This window comes from Ptiloglossa arizonensis, chromosome 7 (genome assembly GCF_051014685.1).
Source record: "Ptiloglossa arizonensis isolate GNS036 chromosome 7, iyPtiAriz1_principal, whole genome shotgun sequence".
NCBI lineage: Eukaryota > Metazoa > Arthropoda > Insecta > Hymenoptera > Colletidae > Ptiloglossa > Ptiloglossa arizonensis.
In genome coordinates, this window is record NC_135054.1 from 1793424 (window position 1) to 1815673 (window position 22250).

Genomic DNA, 22250 nt, shown 5'->3' on the forward strand with positions numbered 1-22250 from the left:
ATCTAAGTACACGTTTAAAATGGTATTCTAACAATGAATAACTTACTAATTTATATTTTGTTTGCAGTCAAATGCTTGAAAATATTATACGATGTGCATTGGACATAGTATTGCACAAGTATTTTGTAACAACCAGCACTTCGTATTCAATAGTCGAAGTAAAAAATATCTAATATGATTTCAGTCTTTGACATATTTTTATTTAGATAACGAATAACGGAGTTGTTTATTAGCATTAGCTCTGTCTTGAATATTATGTTCTTGATTATTTTTCTCTGGTGTCGATATGTTCTGAACACCAGAGTGTATTATGGTAGTTCAAATCAACCAAGAGGAGAAACGGTTTTGAGAGTTGTTAGATGAGGTTAATGAGCTTGCATTCTTGTTCCTTAAAACCTGCGTACCGCAAATGTTTGTTACAACCAACAAATATTACATTCTTAACTATATTGAAGTTTCTGCCAGAATTACAGGAGTTCAGCTACTGTTCGTAAAGTTATGCGCAAGAGCGATCATCGTTGCGAAAGCTGCGTGAAAGAGCAAACTTAAAGAGATGTAATGTAAAACCGTGAAAAATTCTTACTCTCTGTACGCAGTGCCCTGTACCGGAAACCTTTCATTGCCGACAATTCAGACAATTCGTCGCTGACAGGTCGGATTTGCAACGAGCAGTGCTAATTCCTGGTGTTAACGTACACTTTGGTAATTTAATTGGATTTTTATATCGGCTTGTGACACGTAACTCGCCAACTCGGATGGTCTCGATTTGTGAGTTCGAGCTAACATTTTAATTCGTGATCAACATTCTCAAGCAATTTTATTATAAATGTGCCTAATTCTCAATTCATACGAATATTTGAATTGTACGATTTTTATGTAAGACGATAAAAAAAAATACAAAAAAATGCCGTATAGATTTTCCGTTTATCTCGTTAAAAACCGAATAATGTTTTTCAAAATGGATGTTTATTACCGGTAAAAATTGTGTGATACTCAAATCGATTTTATCGTGCGTAAATAAAAATTAAAAAATACGTTGTCTTCCTTGATTTTTGTTAGTAAACAAAAAAATACAATGAAACGAATGAAACAAAATACCAAATTTCAATTATTTAATAAATACAATATTGTTATTATTTAGTCGCGCAAATACTTTTCTGATGTTCGTATAAATATACTCTTTGAAAAGTGCTCTGTAAGCACTGTTTATATTGTTGAACATTAAATGTACCTAGTTATGGTAACACATCGATAAAAATCGATTACGCTAGGGATTTTTAACAAGTATGGTAGCCGCTTTTATTCCAAAAATTGACCTTATTTATTTCAATCTGAGACTAAGCATCGCGTGTACCGCTTGCAAGTGAGAGCGATACAGCACGCGACCAAGATGAGTCATCCACCAATGAAAATGAAAAGGTATAGCCAAATAAGCATGATAAAAGTGCTCCTAAATCAAACTGAATTTATAATAAAGGATAGTTATTGACTTAAACATAATTTCTTTTGTTCCATCTTGTAAAAAATTATTTAAAATATCTGAAAAAGTTACTATTAAAAATTGAAAAAGGTTTAGAATGTTATTTTTTAGCAACCAAGTGCCAAAGTTAATACTTTTACAGTAGAAATTGTCTGCCGTACCTGTCAACTCTCAATATTTTCAAATTGCTTGAAATGTACATAATTAGAAATAATTAAAAACTATTTGCAGCAATTGGTAGGATCCAATAAACCGAAACCTTGAAAGCGTACCTCAAATTAATCTTCAATATTTAGAAGGTGGAATATATACCATTACGATAAATACGAAAATTGATCTTGAGGATTTTGCTTTGGGATCAGTAATACTTGCTCGCATCTGTGAGTTTATGGAAATCGTCCAAGATAACTAGCCTGCCACTAACTTGTTTTGGAACGATATGTGGCACTGATTTAGCCTCCATGTGGTCAAAGAGTGTATTTGTATGAATGGAAATTTTAGACTTCTAACGATAACTTGAAATCGTCTAGTAATCGAGTAACATACGCTTGATTGTTCGAAAGAGGATTGTTTGTTTAACCAGAACAATTTCGTTATTGCGGTAATTAAAGACCCGCAATAGAGACACAAAAGATCATTGGTCAATATATTGACTATATTGGCTATCGTCAATTCTGAACGAAATTCCGAACAATACGCATTCCTCAAAAACAATTTGCATTTTTCGATATTTCTTTTAAAATCTATTGTATTTTAACACATGGTTTCTATAAATGGATTTTACAAATAAATGTACAACTCGTTCAATTGTAGCTCATGTCATAGTATCGATAAATCCACGATCTCATAAAACAGTGCCTTTTCATTTTCAATATGTCGAGTGAACAAATAAACATTGCTAAATAGAAACTTATACGTATATACATGTTACGCGTATCGATTGTAATATTTTTCATTGTAAATCATCCGCTTACAAAAAAAAAGATTAATACAGAGTATTGTCTTATCAAGAAAAATTATCAAGAATTTTGAACGAAGTGGTGACTGTTGGGAACATTTGATGTAATGTGGGGGGGGGGGGGGGGGGGGTATTATTTTTCCAAAGTAAATAGATGCTGTACCAATCATTTAATAAAAAAAACGTTTGTTTGAAAAAACATATTTAGTTTACGGGTTATATTTGACAATTAATTGTGATTCAAGTACTACTGACAAAATACGCAATTTTACGTCGTCAGAAGAACGTCTTATGGTTTTTATAAATTTAAAGCGGGAAAACACCGTGAGATGACGACCCCCATGATAGACTAATTGTAAAGGCCGTGAAATAATTCACTCTATCGTTTTATTTAAATTACGAACAGGTCATTTAAACAGAATAACAGTTGTAATTTTCGATATAGAACGCGAACAGTAAGGGTCAATTTTTACAGATCAGTGATGAAATATTTTAAAAAAAGTATATTCTTTCGACATTTTCGACAGTCTTTTTCTTTTAAAAAATCTGATGAAACTTAATGAGACATTTACTATAGCAAAAAAATGATGTAACGTAACTGATTAACTGGCTTTAATTAACAGAACATACAATATATTTGCCATGGAAAAAATTCGAACAATGAGTATCAACGAAAGTCATATTCAGTACGAAACAAAACATCAGTATACGTTAGAGACATTGTTGGATCATTTTATGCGATACAAAATGACGTAGAAATTATGAAAATTATAATGCAAACTTCATACGGCCCGTAAAATATAGGTGACTTTCAAAGTGTAAAAATCTATTTAATATAGCAGAGATATAAAATGTTTATGTATGTCCGCATTTAAAAGTAAACGCCGTCAATTAGCAACGAAAGGATATAATGATTCGCATTTTGTTACAAAAATTCCATGGTTTATTGAAACAATTCATAGAATAATGAACTAAAAATATATTCTCCATTCTCAATTAAATAATAAGTTATATCGTCGAGAAATTTAATTATGGATAGGTATTAATTTACTACTTAGTGGTTACTTTCATGTTGCAATATTTAAAATAAAATAACATGTGCCAGTATCCCTGAGAAAGTTAAAATAAAATAAAGAAACGAGGTATATAAAACATAAACTCTAATTAGTTTCAAGAAAATTATAATATCGAAAAAATTATTAGGCAAAGTTGGTGTACTTTAGGGGAGGACCAGGCAGCACTTTTCAGCCAAATTTGTTTTCAATGATTGTTTAAGGTGTACAATTAAATGAAGAAATTACAAAGTACTAAATATATATTTTTCTTCACAATTTTGTTGATCGATGTTTATAAAAATAGTATGGCATATTATGTTTTAATTTGAGTGCCCGATAATTTATTTTTAAAGCATCTTATTATATCCTGTAATAATTAAAAGGTCTTTCAGATGCGTTGTTGGAGCATGTCATATATTTGTAATTAAGTATGATGATTTATTAGGTACATTACTTAATAACAACATATTTCGCACTACAAATGAAAATAAGTTGCAAACGTCACAAAATCGATCGTTTCTCCTAATGAACAAAGATTTCCACCTTGTGACGAATTTTGAATTCTATTAAACTAAATTGTATGCATTATTATCGAGGAAAGGAAACGATCACTCACCAAAACTGAGCACGTTCGAATAAAGATAATACAGTAGCCATCGATACCAAAGGAAAACTCTGTGCCTGACTCGTTTCAACGCGAATGTAATCAACATTTAGCGAAAAATCTCTCTACAACGTGTTCGTCTTAAAGGTTGTGTGATCCACTCATAGAAGATCCACGTACTGAAATGGCCCACATATTGAACAGCATATCGCCTCCCGCTGCATAATGTAGGACCATTGGGTGTGAGAAAGAAGAAACAAGGGGAAGAGTGTTGAAACGAAGAAGAGGGAGACGAATGAACCAACCCGTATGATTCCCCTACTCGCAAACGAATGAATGACGCCATTCGTTGAATTGCGACTAACAATAAGATCCGGATGTGTCGAATCTGAAGTGTTTATGGCGGCTTCAAGAAACGCGGGAATTTAACACTTTCTACAGCGAATTTCTCATTACTTCTCGAAATATTTTTAATTCCTGTATTTATACTAATCGACCAGTTTGTTCCGTACAATAGAACAAAATACAGGTATAAGTTTGCAAAGACACGCCGTATTCTAGAGGACACAAGGTCCAGAAAATTGTTATTTTATAACCTACCCTAACAACGAAAATAGTTAATTTTGGAAACGTAATATCTGTTCATAAAACAACATCAAAGAACCAGAATACATATCTGACATGTATTTAAATGAAAAGGTTGGAAAAAACACTAATAAGCAGTGTTCAGCATTTATCAATTACATTTTTAATCAATTAATCGTTGTGTTAATCAATCGATTAACCGTTAGTTTTTAATTCTGTTAGACGATTCATTATTTTATATTTGGTAAAGGACGAATGGGATAGAAACAAGTTGACGCGGGTCACGTATTCAACCTGGATTACGCAAAATACTCGCAAACAGAAATCTATCTATACATGAAACAAACAAGGGTAACGCTAACTAAATTGTTAACCGCAATTTTAATTAAAAATTGATCAATTGTAACTGCTAAAGAAAATGATGCCAGAAATGCAGGACAAATTTGTTTTAAAATATTGATTCATATATGCGTCATTGAGTATTTACATCTTATATTATATCGAAAAAATTTATGCAAAATCAATAAATATACGAACTGTTTTCACACAACACGATATATAATATTACATATTCTTAATCTAAAATTGTTGTTGTCGAACACATATCATTGTGCACAGTAAAGGTAAGGATTAATTGTTAGTTGCAACCAGAAGGCCAAAACTTCAATCTTAATTGTCAATTGTGAATCTAATTACATTTTTCCCCAACACTGATTACACTGTCCCATAATATTCGTACAAATTATATCATTTATTGGTACTAAGAATAAAATTGCTACTTTCTATGAAAAATTTAAATTATTTATCAAACTAAGCATTCAGCCTTGTATATAGATCCGTTTTAGGAAAAAAATATAATTCTAGAATGATAATATAAATTAAAAATAAAAACATAAAAGTATAGAAAAAGTAAATACGGAAAAACAAAATGGTAAAAAATTACTAATTTCATGAACAGAATTATAGAAAATACAAATACATAATTACAAACTATTATAAATTATTCTCAACAGTTTCACTGTTACACAATTATTCTCACATTACACTGGAAGAAATTCCGCACAACATGGAGTTGTTAGTAGCGTCGCACAACCACTCTGTTCAATTTTGTTTCAAAGTCAACACAGCACCTAACTGTAGGTATTAATTCATATAACTAAGAGTAGCTCTTAAGGGGGTATTTTTATCTAGAAAGTAAAAAAGAAAATCGACTCTTCTCATTTTATTTTCTTAATGTATATTCTTTCGAAAACGTGCTATTACAGTGATTTTCCTGGATTCGTAAAAATGGCTAAGTTATCAATGTTTGATGATCAATGTTACTACGTGTATTTTGATGGATAAAGTAATACTCGAATTATCGAATTACTCGAATATTACGGTTTGACTATTTGCAAAAATTCCCATTCAACCTTAGAAATGAAAAAGCCATTTGAACGACATTCTACCACAAGACATCTATTCATGAAACACCACAACACGTGTATTGCTCCGTTGGCACAGATACCTGGTGTAAATAGTGGAAAATGGAAGCAAGCAGTCAATTGGAAGTTTATAGACACGAATACTCGCCTGTCTCTGATAAGATCTTAGAAATTCTAAATCCTACCTGTAAAGAAATAATTGCTGATAAAGTGTGTGGGGGGGGGGGCAGAAACGAAGAATAGCAACGAATTCCATGATTTAGACAATATAAATAGCAACCTTTCTAATTGAATATTCAGAGAGCTAGGATTGGTAGTAAGAATGCAGAGAAACTACATGCGACATAACGAGATGAGATCAGAATAAATCTCAATGCGGCGGATTGATCGTAAGTATTCATTTGTTACCCTAGTGTAACAGAGAGCAGTGAACAACAGAGAAATTTTATTATCGGTGTCAAACTTTAAACGCATTTTTCTTGAAACCTTAGTACAGGACAGGATCTTATTAGCCATCGGATTATGACTGTTCGGAGGAACAAAAATTAAATAGACGTGGCTTCTACGCCAGTTTATATTTTTCGGCAAAAAAATATTTTGCATTTTTAAAATCTTAATAAACATGTGTGCAAAAACGCAAAACCCTTTAGTCTACTGATTGATAGCAAAAATTCCTAAAAATGACTCAAAAAATCGACGACTAGACCAGAATACCCTCTTAACTATATATTTATGTTTTCAACCATTTCGTTGATAAAAGAAAAACAAAATTTTTCTATTAAAAAATGAAAAGCGATTCTTTCGCTACAAACCATACATAAATCTTACAAAGTAAGATTACAAACTCTAATTCTCTACTAACCATGATAATATAATAATGTTTCTTAAAACAATTTCTGTTGAATATATACTCTTCATATGTTCGTACCTATAAATTATTAAAATTAAATTAATAATTTTGTACTGTTTCGAGTTTCCATAATTACTTTACTATATTTGTTTTTATTTATTATTTTTACTTATTAACAACTATGTTTTTATTTATTACTAATGTTATCATGATAGTGCGGTGCAAGCGATTTCGAGCGAAATGGGGATCGTCCGATGCCATTAACGACCACCACCTCGTGCGAAATTACTTCTAATGTAACTTTTAAGAAAAAAATGTTTCTTCTTTATAAACGACGATGATCTTTATAAAAACTTGATCACTCTTAACTTTTCACAGACACATTGGATCATTTGAGGAATAACCGATTTTTTTTACTAAATTTCATGTGTATCTCAAAGTATCAGAATCTTACAATTCTCAAAACTGACAACATTGTATAGGTAAAATTGAGTATGTAGAACTTTGAGATATACAAACAAATTTTACAAATCTTTTGATGCGCTGGATTAACTTAAAAAATAAACTGGTCTTAAAAGACCCAGTATATTTAGGTAACAGGCAACATTACAGTGTTTTTGGAACATTTGTTTATGAAAATTTCGATAAACTATATAATTATTTTCTTACATGATAAATATCTGTACAAACAAAATCACACAAAAAATCTTCCCCGCACTATGTTAGTAAATTAATCATTTATTGACATAAGTAAGTTATTTTACATAATAAGTTATGTATGTGTTATGTTAATTATATAATAAGTTATTAATTATTTATCGTATTTTCATTACTGCTGAAGAATTTGCTTAGGTACAAGTCTTTTGAAAGCTGATTAAAACGTTTGACACAATACGATTAGCAATTCCTCCTAGGAACGATCTTTCTTTCGATCATAATTACAGATACATCAGACGGCGTATGTACGAATCCGCGAAATTCAAAGATTTACTAGAGTATTTAATATAGTATAAAATTTACAAATGCATAAAATTAATTGAAAGTTTGAACGATTTGTGGAAGATTAATTCCTTGCAATAGAAGAAACGTCGAAGTTATCGCTTAACTTGATGTATTAGTGTAAGTGAAAAATTATAGACTGATAAGAGGTAGTACAAGAAACACGCGAATGAGAAAAAAGAAACGTCCACAACAGAGCAAACATTGCGTGGCTTGCCGTTGTAAGTTTGTGTCGCGGCTGCCATTTCTCTCTACGGGAACGCACTTTATGGAGGATATTATCGTTCTAATACCCCGTGGAGCCGACTCGTAAAGGACTCCTGGAATCTTCAAGGATCTTCGCCGTTGAAGCAAACCACAAATTTCGCGTATTCTTTGCAGTGTCTCTCAGAAATAGAAAACGACCTGCTCCGCTTACGACCGTTTTTATCCATGCCAGATACAAAGCACATTTACGGAGAACCTTCTCCACTTTATAGGTTGTCATTCTTTCCTTTGGAATTAGCACAGTTCCAAGAAGGATGTTACTACAACGTCACTAACCATTCTTATCTCGTAGATAATATGTATTCTGAATAATAATTGAAGATTTCGAACCAGCTCTAGTGACATTTAACATTTCGATGATTATTTACAGAGACTAGCAACACATGAAATAAAATAATCCATGAATTATTATGATTTTGAAATCTGTGCACTCTATGCTTTAAACCATGTGAGGTCACTTATGATTGCTAAAATATACAGCATTAAGGTATTGTATTTTTTGTATTTGATTATGCTGAGTTCTCCATCACTTAATGTAAACAATTACCAATATTAGGTGATGGAGAATAAGATCATCGGTTAGGTAACAACTTTTATAAATATTTACCTACATTTCTGGCAGGTAATTACATTTAACGTTTAATCAAACGAATACCTCTAGACGAAATTCAGATTTAGCGATCAGGCTTTTATAAAAAATTATTTTATTATTGATCAAAAGTTTGTATTACATATACAAGTGAATAATACCATGAATAATACCATATGCAATTTATTGGCAAAAACCTAGATTTCTCTCGTATCGAGAATATCACTCAGGAGCATTCTTTATAGCTCCTTGCAGTACTATATACACACTAAGGTGTAAAATATATGTGAATGGTTGATATTTTTCCGAAATATTATCAATCTCACTCCCCAAAATGATTCCAACACAATAACGAGCGTCACAGGCATTAAAATTTTACATATAAATCTATATTTATGCAACATTACCACTGCTCAAAATCATATACCGAAATTGTTCTAACCATCGCATAAAATCTTACCGAAAATGTAAAAGTGGGTACAATATGATATTTTATAAAAAAAAAATTCTTTTTATGATAGAATGACAGTTTTCAATTCGAGGTTTAGTTTCCGAGAAACTCGAGTTCGAAAATCTACTACATTCGTATGCTATTGTGGCTAATTGTAAGGTGCAGTTCGTATAACGAACGTATAACGTGATCGTGTTTGTAAACAGCACTCTACAATACCGAATAATCAGATTTCATTCAATAGGGCATCAGTTTCAACAATTCTGTAACTGATCAAATAAAATAACGTCGATTATTTCTATTCTAGTATATTATTATACCGGAGCTTCAAACTTAATCACCGTATTTTAATTTTTTCTCCTTCACCTTTTGACACAAACTCAACATCGTTGCGCATACAAATGGAATTTGCTGCTTCAGTGAAAGGCACAAAATGATGTAAACTGTTCAGATTAATTTATACTGCATTTTATAACCAATATAAAAGATTTCTTTTCATAAACTTCTATATCGAGTCGGATTCGACACGTGAACCGTAAAGGATTAATAAAGTATAAAGAAATGAAAAATACAACAGTATTACGAATTGAACGTCGTCTGAAACTGACCTATAATTGATACTTTCTTCGACTCTTGTCATTAATGTTTTATTCATTAATGTTTTCATTAATGAATTCGGTGTTGCCGTAGACGCAAGCACGCAATTACCATGGAAACGCGAGTTTGAAACGTGATATTACCGGAAGACATTTCATGTCACATCGTATATGTAATACTAGCCTTGCGGTCTCACCGCGAAAGTGCAGAAAAATTCTAAGCCAAAGATTGATTAGTCCTTGGTCAGTTTTCACCAATCTAAAATCGGGGTTTCGTATTCGATTTAGAATACCACCAACATCGCAGTATAATATTATAAATCAACATATACCTAAAAACAATTTTCGAACAGTGTGATCTGAAATATCATTACCAAAGGATTTTTGTATCCGAAGCTCTTTACGATATAAGATTTAACAAGTGTGTATCAATGAAATGTTCACAAGTCGTGGTATAACAATTTTCAATGTACCAATTGTACTCTAGATCTATAACTTCGTAAATTCTCTTTGTTGTTTAAAATACTGATGATTATTGGTATACTTTTCTGGTTCTTGATGTACAAAATCCCACAATGCGATTGATTTGAGTTATTGTAAACAAACTATTAGGTCGTTAAAACGAGTGCTGAACAAATGATGTCATTCAAATTACGTACCTAATTACAACTTTGTAGAGCAGAAGGTGAGTTGGTTATTTCAGATGGTCTAGACGTGCAGCAATGGGTTCACAACCGTGGAATAAGACACTGTGATACACAACTACACTGTCCATCGACTATGGCTGGAGCTTCTTTTATATCTGAACAAAAAGAGAGAAACATTCGAATTCCATTAACGTTAGAGACTTACTATATTTATTGAAACTCGGAAAGGTCTTTCCCACCCCCAGAATGGTTATTGGAACTTAAATTTTATAGGATTTGAGTTAGATGAACTTGTAGTATCTATGAAAGAAAAATAAAGCTATCCGATACAAAATATTTATGTATCTCTCTATTTAAGATAAATAGAACCATAGAAAAAACAGCACATTATTCTCAACTGTAAACAAAACTCTATTTGATTATCAATGGTAATCACAAAATTGATCAAATAATATTTTTTTTTAAAAGATACAAGAATCGGTGATATTTGATTCGTGTTATACCTATCCGCCTAAACTAATAAGCCTTTGTCGCTAATAACTAAAATAGGTAAAACTACTTAGGTGCCCGTGGACAAATATCCATTTAAAAAAAAAAACAACGTGAATAATTGTATACTAAAAATAATTAACATTATGTAACTAAGTTGTACATTAGTAAGATGAGTTGAAACTTAATCTCTCTGCGGTCAATAAAATGTTCTCATTGTAAGCTTATCAGAGTCAATTTTTTGCAAGTGATAAAAATTAATTTAACGTTTGATTACGATTATACATAGAAACATGTTCTTGTTAAAGCAAATGAAAGAGCTCTATTTGATTCTTTTCACCCGCTAAGCAAAGATGAGCAAAATTTTAATTGAAAAAAAAAAACAGAAATGAAACCAATGTACTAGGGTTTTATTCCTGATGTTTATTCAGTTGGATAGATAAATTTGTATTTGTTCATTACGATATAGGTATCTTATTCTGCAATTCAGATTCTAATTTTTATTCAACGAGTAATAGATAAAAAATCATCATACTCTTCTTCATTACTTGACATTTTTATTTTGATAACAATTTTACACATTAATCAAGAATATTTTTCACATTTTATACATTAAGTTTAAAGAATAGTTTATATAGTACTAGTTGAAAAATTAATCACATAAAACCTTAGAAAATTAATACAGATTTCAAATAATATGAATTTTAATAAGGCACAATTGAATATGACAATATACAAAGAAATATGTTTTAACACAGAGAATAATTTTCATTATAATTATTATTTAATAGGTTACTCTTTATTATCTATAATTGACACAAATCGATAGAATTAATTATTTATTATATTTATTTGTATTTTTTCCATTCTTCTAATAATGCCTTTTGTAAATTCTTTTATTTGAACGTAAAGATTTATGCAAACATAATTTAATTCTTTTCATATATGTTCGATACGGTTTTTTTTACAATGAAAACATCGATACTCCAGCGATAGAAGCTTCTCTTCTTCAACCTCCATTTGATTTCAAGGTTCCCTACACTGGCTTCCATCAGGACTTCAAAAATGAGCTAAGAATGAGATTGAGAGACAATTTCAGGTACAAGTTACACACAAGAGCACCAAATACTTCTCACATGTTTTTAGGGACTCTACTACTTCTTGAGTTTCTCGCAAAGCCTTTTCTAGAAACTTTATTTGCTTTATTAACAGGCTTCCAATTAGCTGTTACACAAGATGTCGATGTGATTGTATAGAGCAGGATTTCAATCACACTGTACAGCAATGTTCTCTATACAATGGTAGATCCGATATAATTAACCAACTAGTATACTCCTTATACTATTGATACTTTCCTTTTTCAACTACTTATACCACCTATGATGCTTGTATTTAAATTCCTTAAAAGGCATAATCCTTTTTGTAATATAACTCCTTGTATTGTACAAGTAATTACTAAGCTTATTACCTGTTTCATGTACACTTACGTGTATTTGTTATGTACACTTATACTCTGTAAATTGGTGTTAATAATCCCGTAGGGGGTTATAGCGTACTAAATAAAAGAAAAGAAATACGGTTGATGTTAGGAAATTTCAGAATTTTCCAAATAAAAGTTATTTAGGGTCTTTGTCTTATGTAAACCAGTAACAATCTAAAGGATCCAGTGCTTCGGCACGTTCTTTCAAATTTAACTTTAAGATATTTAAATATTTTCATTTACTCTATCGATAAAATTTAAATTCTTAGTCCATTTGCAACACGTACAGTCCCACATCATATTTCTACCACCACTACTTATATTGTGAGCCTGATATTTTTACCCTTTAATGCTTCTCCTATTTTTCTCCATACTAATTTTAATTCATCTGAAGCCTTAATAAGGACGATTACATTATTTAAACTCGGAGCCAATTTTCTAAATCTTTATACAATTACTTGTTTAACAAATTTTACATAAACAAACTTATTATTGTTTGAACTAAACGCATGTATATGTTTTAAAAATTTCCAATTGAATTGTAAATACAGCCAATTTAATGCCGTTATATTTTTATTTTATTTGAGACTCATTGGACACTTAGAACAACAGTTAGAACAATCGAATCATTTAATTAGGTTTTGCACACTTGAATCGCGTCGCGCTAACGGAAACATTAATGCGATTCGTAAATGAATAACACGATCGGATAAAAATCAACCAATAAGAAACCTTTTTCTGCTTAGAACTGTTTCTCTGTTAACGGTACACGATTTCACTCCGTTTGTTATATGCATTCGTTAGCACAACAAGGGTCGTTGCACTATCAACTCTGTGAGCCTTAGTTTTGTCTAGATACTCGGCTCCTTGACCCTACTTTGCATCACGTGCCAAGCTGAGTGGGATCAGGTACCATTTATCCACTCCAACCGGTTGCGATGCTGTAATTCAAACCGCTTCGAGGGCCACCATTGTTAGCGAAGAGAGATATCAGTGTCTGTTTGAAGTTAGCGTAAATACTTGACGTTATTCGGTGAGATGTCGGTAAAAATATAGCAGAGAATGAAAACCTGAATCGTTCAACGAATCACCGTTCCTTTTATACCTTGATTTAAAATTACATCTACACCTCCATTTGCACGGTACATACTCGGACTGCACGATTTCAATTTATCACAGTGGACAAAATATTAGAAAGTTTCATTTTACAAGGAATGATTTCAATTTGATACGATTTAATCTTTTCACCACGTATTTAAATTTTCGAAAGATTTTTAAAAAGTATAAATTATGAAACGAAAAAACCAATCTTTAATTTTCAACTTTACTTGTACTTTTCATGTTATAACATCTTGTTATAAAAATAAAGGAAAAATAATTTCAGAATAATCTAATAACTATCGTTAGCATTCTTGGTGTTAAAAACGGCATTATGACTCTGCTTGTAGTACTTTCAGATTTATCAATATAGTTTTAACTTATTTCCTTTTCTTCCGTTGTACATTATACTATATATATGTATGTAATTTTTCATACAGTTTCATATGTGCGTGTTGCGTGCGTGTGTGTGTGTGTGTAATTTTTCGTATAGTTTCTAAAGTAATACTTATAAAGATCCTCAATTTTGAGTTAGGAACGCTCAACTCTACACGTAAAATCATGAAATACAACTTTATACGCTAACATTACAAGTATTAGCAAGAATTAACCTAAGAAATAACTAAAGGAACTCGGTGTTTTTGAAAAATTTGTTTCAAAAACTGTAAAATTTCGTTCATATTTCAAATTTCGGTATAATATTTATCAACACCAATTATTCTAAACGCTATATATAATACTTACAGAAAATAAAAAGAAGGAATCAGTTTTTTTTTACCCCAAAAATATCGACTTAAGAATAACAAAATGTACTATTTATATTGTCAAAAGAATCAAGAACATTCTTATTGGTAAATACTCGTATAAGCAAACGTGAAATCGGAGAATTAACGATGATCATAGAATTTAACGAAGATGATAAGTTGATAAAAATTGTTATAAATCCGATATACAAAATTCATTGAATGTTTATTGCGGGACAATATTCGAAGGTGGTCATTTTTTATATTCGTCGAAAATTCAAAATTTTTTCAAAACATGTGCCTGCATATCCTTAGAAATCAGAGAAATTGTAATAAACACGTATAAAGATTAGAATCTCATAGAGAATACGACTAATCGAATTAATTGTGTTCCTTTCTTGTTCTCTTTAACAAGAGATTGACGGGGCAGTTTCCAAAATAAATTTATGAAATCGTTTAGAAAGTTTACGAAAAGTTTAGTAAAACAGAAATCGTGAAACTGTTGTCGTGTTGCTAAAAGAACAAGTATGAAACACAGATTGTGATATTTCAAGCTTCAAGAGTGTTTATTACAACTTTTCTATTGCACGTTTCTTAATAAGATCAAGAAATAAACTGAATGGTAGCCTTCCGATATAAAAAATATTTCACATTTCTAAGCTACCTGGACTCGATTTCATCGTTCTCAGTCTTTACTTTTATCAGAGCGTGCGAAAGGGGATGAAGGATCGGACAGCATTTATTCAGCCTATCCGATCGCAACGTCGTACTTCAAACTACAGAAAAGGTGTCCATTGTCGGCGGAGAAAGATATCAGTGACAGTGAGTTTAGGTACTTAGTCGTGAGTCGCGTATCAAAAGAGGGAAGCCATTCGGAGGCTCGGTGATGGGTATTGTCCGTAAACGTGCCTTTTGTACTCCAATTGAACCGCGAATGGATCATCTGCGTCGCGAGAAGAGTACACCGCATTCCGTAGCTTCCTTTCTGTACAAGATACGAACGAGCAAGGAAAAAGGATCGGCCACTGTATTAGACGAATGCAAAATATTCCGAGCTTTTAAATCGTGCCTTGCGTGTACGTTGTTTCGATGTTCGACGAATCGTATCTAAGACTCCCAACACGGGAAAAAATAGTACGGAACTCTTCCGTTTTCTTCTACCATTTTTATACGTATAATACACAAAATGCATTTACAATACGAGAGTCGCTCAAACGTACGAAAATTTTTAAATTTCTAATCTCGAGATAACAATTTCATACCGATACAATAGGAAAAAAGAACATCTTGATAGATTTAGTATGAATTCAAGCCTATACAAAGAATATGATGTGCGTTAAAATTTTAACATTTATACTATTAATTTTACGATATTATTGTAAGAACGTTACCGACTTTGTGTTATAACTTTCGACAAATAAGATTTGTACAATTTTTTCCCTACAAGTTACTCTAAACTTTTGTGTTTCAAATAATTTGTTAATTTAGTTTCTAAATTATTTGAATTTAGATTCATTTTACGGATAATTGAAAACAATCCGAATAAGGTCATACTTGGACTTATTTTCCATTTATCCATTGCGAAAATCTAATAAAGAATATATAAATTTTAATTTTCAATTCAGGATGATATTCGATTTTGTTCGGTCGGTTTTTACTCGTACAACTTCTGCTCACGATTGTCAAGACATCGCTCGCATTGAAGTAACATTGAATAAACAGTGGTAGAAATGGTTCCATATTTGAATACAAGATAAAACTTATCACTTAAAAGCAGGAGTTACTGTACTTAAACTTATATCTACATAACTATTAGAATGTATAAGAACTTTGATCAACATCTATTTGTCACTATTAATTTAACGTGCCCTTACATTAGGTTAAGGTACAAAAAGTAATTCTTAAAAGATATGTGATCAATCGCATAACGGGAAAACGTGTCCTATGGGTCTTGACGTTTTGCATATACAACTCAATCAAACGAGATTGAGATTCGAGGGTAGACACACTTGGTGGGGTAGATAGACATAGAAACTTTCGCTAGATCTGAAGATGGGCAACTGATGTCTTTGCGAGCCAGCTCGTTTCAGCTCACGGGCAATTGGCAGGCCACGACTACGGGTCAAGTGACGTCACAGTGAAACTTGACGCCAATCACACCCGTCACTTTACGCGTGCGCATTTGGAACCTCACTCTCGGTTGGCTAAGTTAGAAAATGATATGCGCACAGCTTTGACACTACTCCAAAATTGTCCATTTACCCAACAATTATACACTTTTTATTTTTCTACCGACATATATACGATCTATTAATATCACTTCGTAACATTTTCATAGCTTTTTGCAACCGTTTTACTCAAGGCCCCTCTTTGATCCTTAAGAGTTAATAAAATATAGTTAAATACTGTACACGATTAATAATATATAATTATTATTTTGGGAAAAAATTATGTAATACTCACAAAATTTCCTGTTATTATCATTGAACTGGTTATTTATCGATTGGTTATCTTGCGAGGATTATAAAAATGTTTCTCTTTTTCATTCAGGGAAATGACGTATTTTTGCAATTTATAAGAGATACTGTTCGATTTTCATTTTTTGTAATTATTTTATTATAATCTTTCACCAATTTAACGTCAATCTTTGCCATATTATTAATCACTTTTAGTTTGCTTAAAATTGATAAAGCCTTCTTAAAAGTATTGTTTGCTGGCCAGGTCAACGGAACCATAATAAAAAATATGCAGTCTAATTTAAATCTATCGAAAAAGGCAGCTTAAAATAACTTTTATAACAATGAGAGATAAACAATCCGTTACTTTTCATTGTATAAGAAACATAAAATAGCCAGCTTAATGGGAAATTTTGTTATATTATTCGAAACAACGACAGAATTAAAACCTTAGAAACCGAAAAGCACGGTTTTTCGTTATCCGATCGAGCTCACGTTTTACAAAGATTATTTATTTATGAGTTAAAATCTTTCTGTGTGGTGAAATCAAAGAAATTCCAAAGTCAAAAAGTAAGGATCACCCCAGAGTATTGCAGAGAGAAAAAAAGACTAGTTTTGAATTAAGGGAAATGTGGCACGGAATTTCTTTACCTCTCTGCAGAATACACACGTTCACATGTATAGGTACAGCTCAACAAGTTTAATAAGATCCCTGAGGTAGTGACCTGAACATGGAGGAATACGTGATGGAGATGAGATCTGGCGAATAGAGTATTGTCTAAATCTATAGCCAGCTGTCGGATGTAATCCGATACTTGTTAAAAAAAGTAAGAGTATGGAAAAATGCCAAGAACCAACATAGGACTGACTTGTATGTAATATATATATATATATATATATATATATATATATATATATATATATATATTGTATATAACTTACACAATATAATATTATGATGGTTTTAATAATATATTATTACCAATATATTTTATCCATGGTTTTTGCAGCAATAAAAGTGACACAACGAGGCACGAAGTTGCTTAAACGCGTTGTGTGATCATGTATTCTATTTAATTCTTCGATTAAAACTTTAAATAATTCAAGCTCGTTCAAGTGTTTGTACTTGATTGAAAACAAGTCCGGAGGCTTGTTGAAAGAAGACAATCGTCGCTTAACAACCTTCGATGTGTGTTTCAGACATCGTTGTTGTGCTGAAATATCCAATTTTGTGACTTGGTTAACAAATTGTTGTTTCAGAAGTCTCTGTAAATGACACTATTCATAGTTGTTCTTTAATTTCTACAAGTGACCTCGTAGAAATTCTCCTCCGCAAAGAAACAATAATTGATAATAGTTTAATACTTGATATCGTTTCTAGTGTTAAGTATATCTACATCGTAAAAATTTCTCACTATCGCTTCCAAATAGATTAAATGTTGATTTAATTTTTCAGTCAAAAAATATATTTTTCCAACCTTTAACCATCCAATGTTGGTATTTTTCTACAAACATCAACTAGGCTATCTTATTCTTTTTACTGACAAACGATTCTTTTATACTTAGTTGTAGAACAATCAATGTGGGCAAGATTTTCTTAGCAGTCTGTTTTCTATGATTTTTTGGAATCGTTCATGAACAATTTTCCGTAATATGTACTACACGATATTTCATAATTGTATAATTTACTGTAGACTTTTTGAGAAATAATATATCACTCCGAAAATGACTTTCCATCCATCGACAATTTAATAAGTATGTTATATTTCGACCAATGTACGTGCGCGCGTGTATGTGCGCGCGCACGAGTGTGTGTCAGGTTATGTTACCATTTCGACAATGATTGATTTCAGTAATATTCCGTGCGACATTTTTGGTATGTCAACATTCAGAGACCTGTATAACCATGAAACACTAAAGTGGTTGGACATTTTTAAACATGCCAGTTAGCCAATCTCGTATGTAGGTACAAAATAATAAACAGCGTTTATTTGTTATACTATATTCTTTTATATCTAATTGTATTTAAAATTTCTTTACCTCTTGCTTTCGGGAAATAAAGTGAGAAATGTATTTGAAAGGCTGAACTACCAAGGTATATACAAATAAAACCCTTAAAAATGAAAATGGTAGACGCAAGAGAAAGTTAGAAATTCAGACGTTTCGATATTCTTGTTTGTTATATTTTTACACGACGTCGGTTGCCTGGAAAGGATTAATAAAACGCAGTAATCAACTATATTATAATCTCCAGCGGAATTTAATACCCCAGTAGAGACAAGTCTGCTTCGGTAGAATGTATAAAAATACACATGATACAAAATCTCGTATTTTCAGGTCGCACATACTTAATTCTCTAAACACAATCTTTCTCGACAAAACCGGCTAAATTAATTTCAACCAACACTGTTCGAGTAGAGTGATCCATGTACACAAAAGATATGTAAAATTTTATAATTTGGCAGGAGTGTATCGTACACGGTAAATAATGCAATTGAACCGTCTAATGATTCTTTAGTCCTAAACTACGCGAAATCCCTGTTTATACGAAAAATGATGTTCTATCGCAAAATACTAACTTATTCCAAAGGATTCGTACCAAGCACGACAGAAAACAAACTCGAAACCTGAACAAAAAATTCAACTATATTGCCTAGACATGGTAAGTCATGCAACATAACAAAATATAATTTTTGCATCAGAACAATATTTCGCATTCCGCACAACGTTGAATAATTCAACTAGTTCCTAATTACAATTGTAAGTAACTGTGGCGCAATATTGATTTGCTCGTTAAGTGGTAAAAGAAAAAATGTTGTAATTTAAAACAACTGTTGCTACAATAAAACTTTTCTTATTCGGGAGAATGTCGGGTAATTTAGTTAATTATTATGTGTATATCAAACGGTAATCATAATCACGTTGTCAAAAGTGTGCTAGAAGCCACGATCAAGGAATTAATGAAGGCAAAAATTAGCCGTTGCTGAGTATAAGTGTATATTGAACGCAACACTTGCGATAATAAAATTAGTCGGTTAGTAACCATTTGATGCTCCGTTATCGCTAAGTCATTTCCGTCCCTTTTTTTCGCACAACGATATGGCTTACACTCACGTAACGCGAGCCTTTCGACGAATAATACACCTTTTTCTGTCACGGCGCACGAACGTAGATTAAAATTTACCTCTGTCTTTATTTGAAACGAGTTCGATGCAGTAAACTGCATAAAGATGAACGAACGTGTATGTATTATCATCGTCTTCGATACAACAATGAATCACAGGAATCGTTTAAGAATCTACTTTCAAATCTTTCATTTTATCCATCGATAGTTTATAGAAAGAATTTATACTTTAACGTTTATGATCTCTTGTTTGAAATCATCAGAAAAAAATACATTATAACAATTTTTATGTAGAAAAAATATAAAATATAACGTAACGATTAAAATAAATACTTAGCTATACAGAAACTACTGTAAATTAACAAATTATTTGAAGTACAAATGTTATAATAACTTACACGTGAGAAAATTATGAAAAACATGTGCGTCAAAAGTCATGAAATAAGATAATAATAAAATCGAAAGTATAAGGTTTATTGGAAATTTCAAAAGACATTTAATACACAAGATCGTATACTTTATATGAATTTGCATTTCCCTTAAAAGTATTGAAATGTTCTTCTTTTCTATATGTATATAAGAAATAAGATAACTCGGCTAAGAAATTGATATCTCAAGATTAAAAAACTAAGAATTTTAAACAAAAAATTAAATTCGGAATAGGATTTAATTTTTTCAAATTTGAAAATTGAAACCATAAGCTCTGTCACAGGAACCTCAAGATACTAATTTTTTATAAACGTACTGTAGGAAATTTTTAAGTAAGTAGTGGTGGTTATAGAATAAGAGTGAACAAATTTCTGGATATACATAAATTGAATGATATAGTTGGAGGAACAAGATGCTAATGAAACACAGAATTAATAACTAAGCTGACTACGCTGACTACGCTGACTGTTCTTGACTGCCAATAACTGCTTTCGCACCTTATATCCTCACACGCATTCGTTCCCTTTCATTCTTTCGCATTACCACAATACATACCCCGAGTAAGTATTGCTAACAAATGGACGGGGCTAATAGCTCTATAGAAAAAAAAGGGATGAATAAAATCTTGTATTCTAACAAATAGACGGGGCTAATAACACCATAGAAGGAAAGGGGAGATTCAAATTTTGTATGGTTTAATCGCCTCCGTTATCCTATAATAAGTTTATTTTTCCAAGTGCATTACAAAGTACACTTATAAAGTGCGATTATACTTCTTTTTTTTAATGGAACGTTTTCCTGGATCAATTTTTTGTAGAATTTTGCGCACTAAAGTAAGATAATGGATAACTCAATACTTTAAGAAGTACGCATTTCATTCATTTAGAGTATTACAACAAGTATTCAAATGTTTCTCCATTGTATCCTACGCATTTCTTTACACATATTTTAATATTCTTCATCGTATTGTTTCGCTATTCAGCACTCAAATTTGCACAGTTCATCATAATTTTTTTTCACTGGTGTCAGTAAAAACCCAAATACCATTAAACCAATTTCTTAATCGCATTGCCTAGAGTGCAACATGTGATTTTATTGTTTCAATTAGTTTCTGAAAGACAAAAACATATAAGAAGAGCTTATTATAAAAATGTCGTACACCATACGATAAAGAATATTTTCAAAATTAATGATATTGCACAAGTTTTGATTTTCAAACGTTATTAGAGGCAAAATAACTAACGCCAGGATATAGAATTCGTCCCGCACATCACAAACGAAGTCAACACCTTTTCATTTGCTCATGTTTAATGGTAACATAAAAAATGTTATTTTTAAGCTTATTAAACATTTTATTAGAAGTAAATAATTCACATCGATCGAACATATAGTATACTGTCATAAAAGTTTTGTAAAGACACTTTCTTCTGTTGTAAGATAGAGTAACCCACGTTAAGTGCGATAAAAAATCGATGGCTGCTACAGAAATATACCGCACGTAAAAGAAGGTACACAAAGCCAGTAGTGTCGAGTGAAGACATTACTATTACAATACAAGTATTGATATTTATAAGGACCTCAATCCCACTGCTTCCATGCGAAAGAAATGGAACGAGTGTGATATTGGCCAAAGTTCGATTACACCGATTTTTAAATCCTAAAAGCCCTATTCGTATCATTACTCTATAAAGCAGACTTTAGATGCCGGAAATATATCATGAACAATGAAATTTTTCAATATTTCTTACGGCAAGCAAAAAATAAATTTAGCAACATTAACATAACGAGCTCATGAGATGTATAAGGAATTCTCATCCTAAAAGAAATACAAACTATCGATTAACATGTAGCATCGATAAGTGTTATGGAATTCTCAATGCGTGCCTTCTTGGTTTCGTATTGTTGTTTCTTTAACGCGTTAAACAG

The 22250-nt window shown here is 31.5% G+C and overlaps 1 protein-coding gene across 12 annotated transcripts in view; it reads right to left on the minus strand.

Moving 5' to 3' along the window:
- Positions 1 to 22250, minus strand: part of Liprin-gamma (liprin protein kazrin) — a 244333-nt gene that overhangs the window by 217146 nt on the left and 4937 nt on the right. For 9 of the 12 annotated variants that reach the window (XM_076316088.1, XM_076316092.1, XM_076316094.1 and 6 more), the window contains exon 1: positions 4110 to 4216. The exons of 1 other annotated variant lie outside the window; for it this stretch is intronic. In XM_076316088.1, coding sequence (XP_076172203.1) covers positions 4110 to 4206 — 97 coding nt within the window. In that variant the 5' untranslated portion in view covers positions 4207 to 4216. Of the gene's footprint in view, positions 1 to 4109; positions 4217 to 10517; positions 10661 to 22250 lie in introns of those variants that run through there. 2 more of the 12 variants (XM_076316095.1, XM_076316087.1) reach the window with 2 other exon arrangements.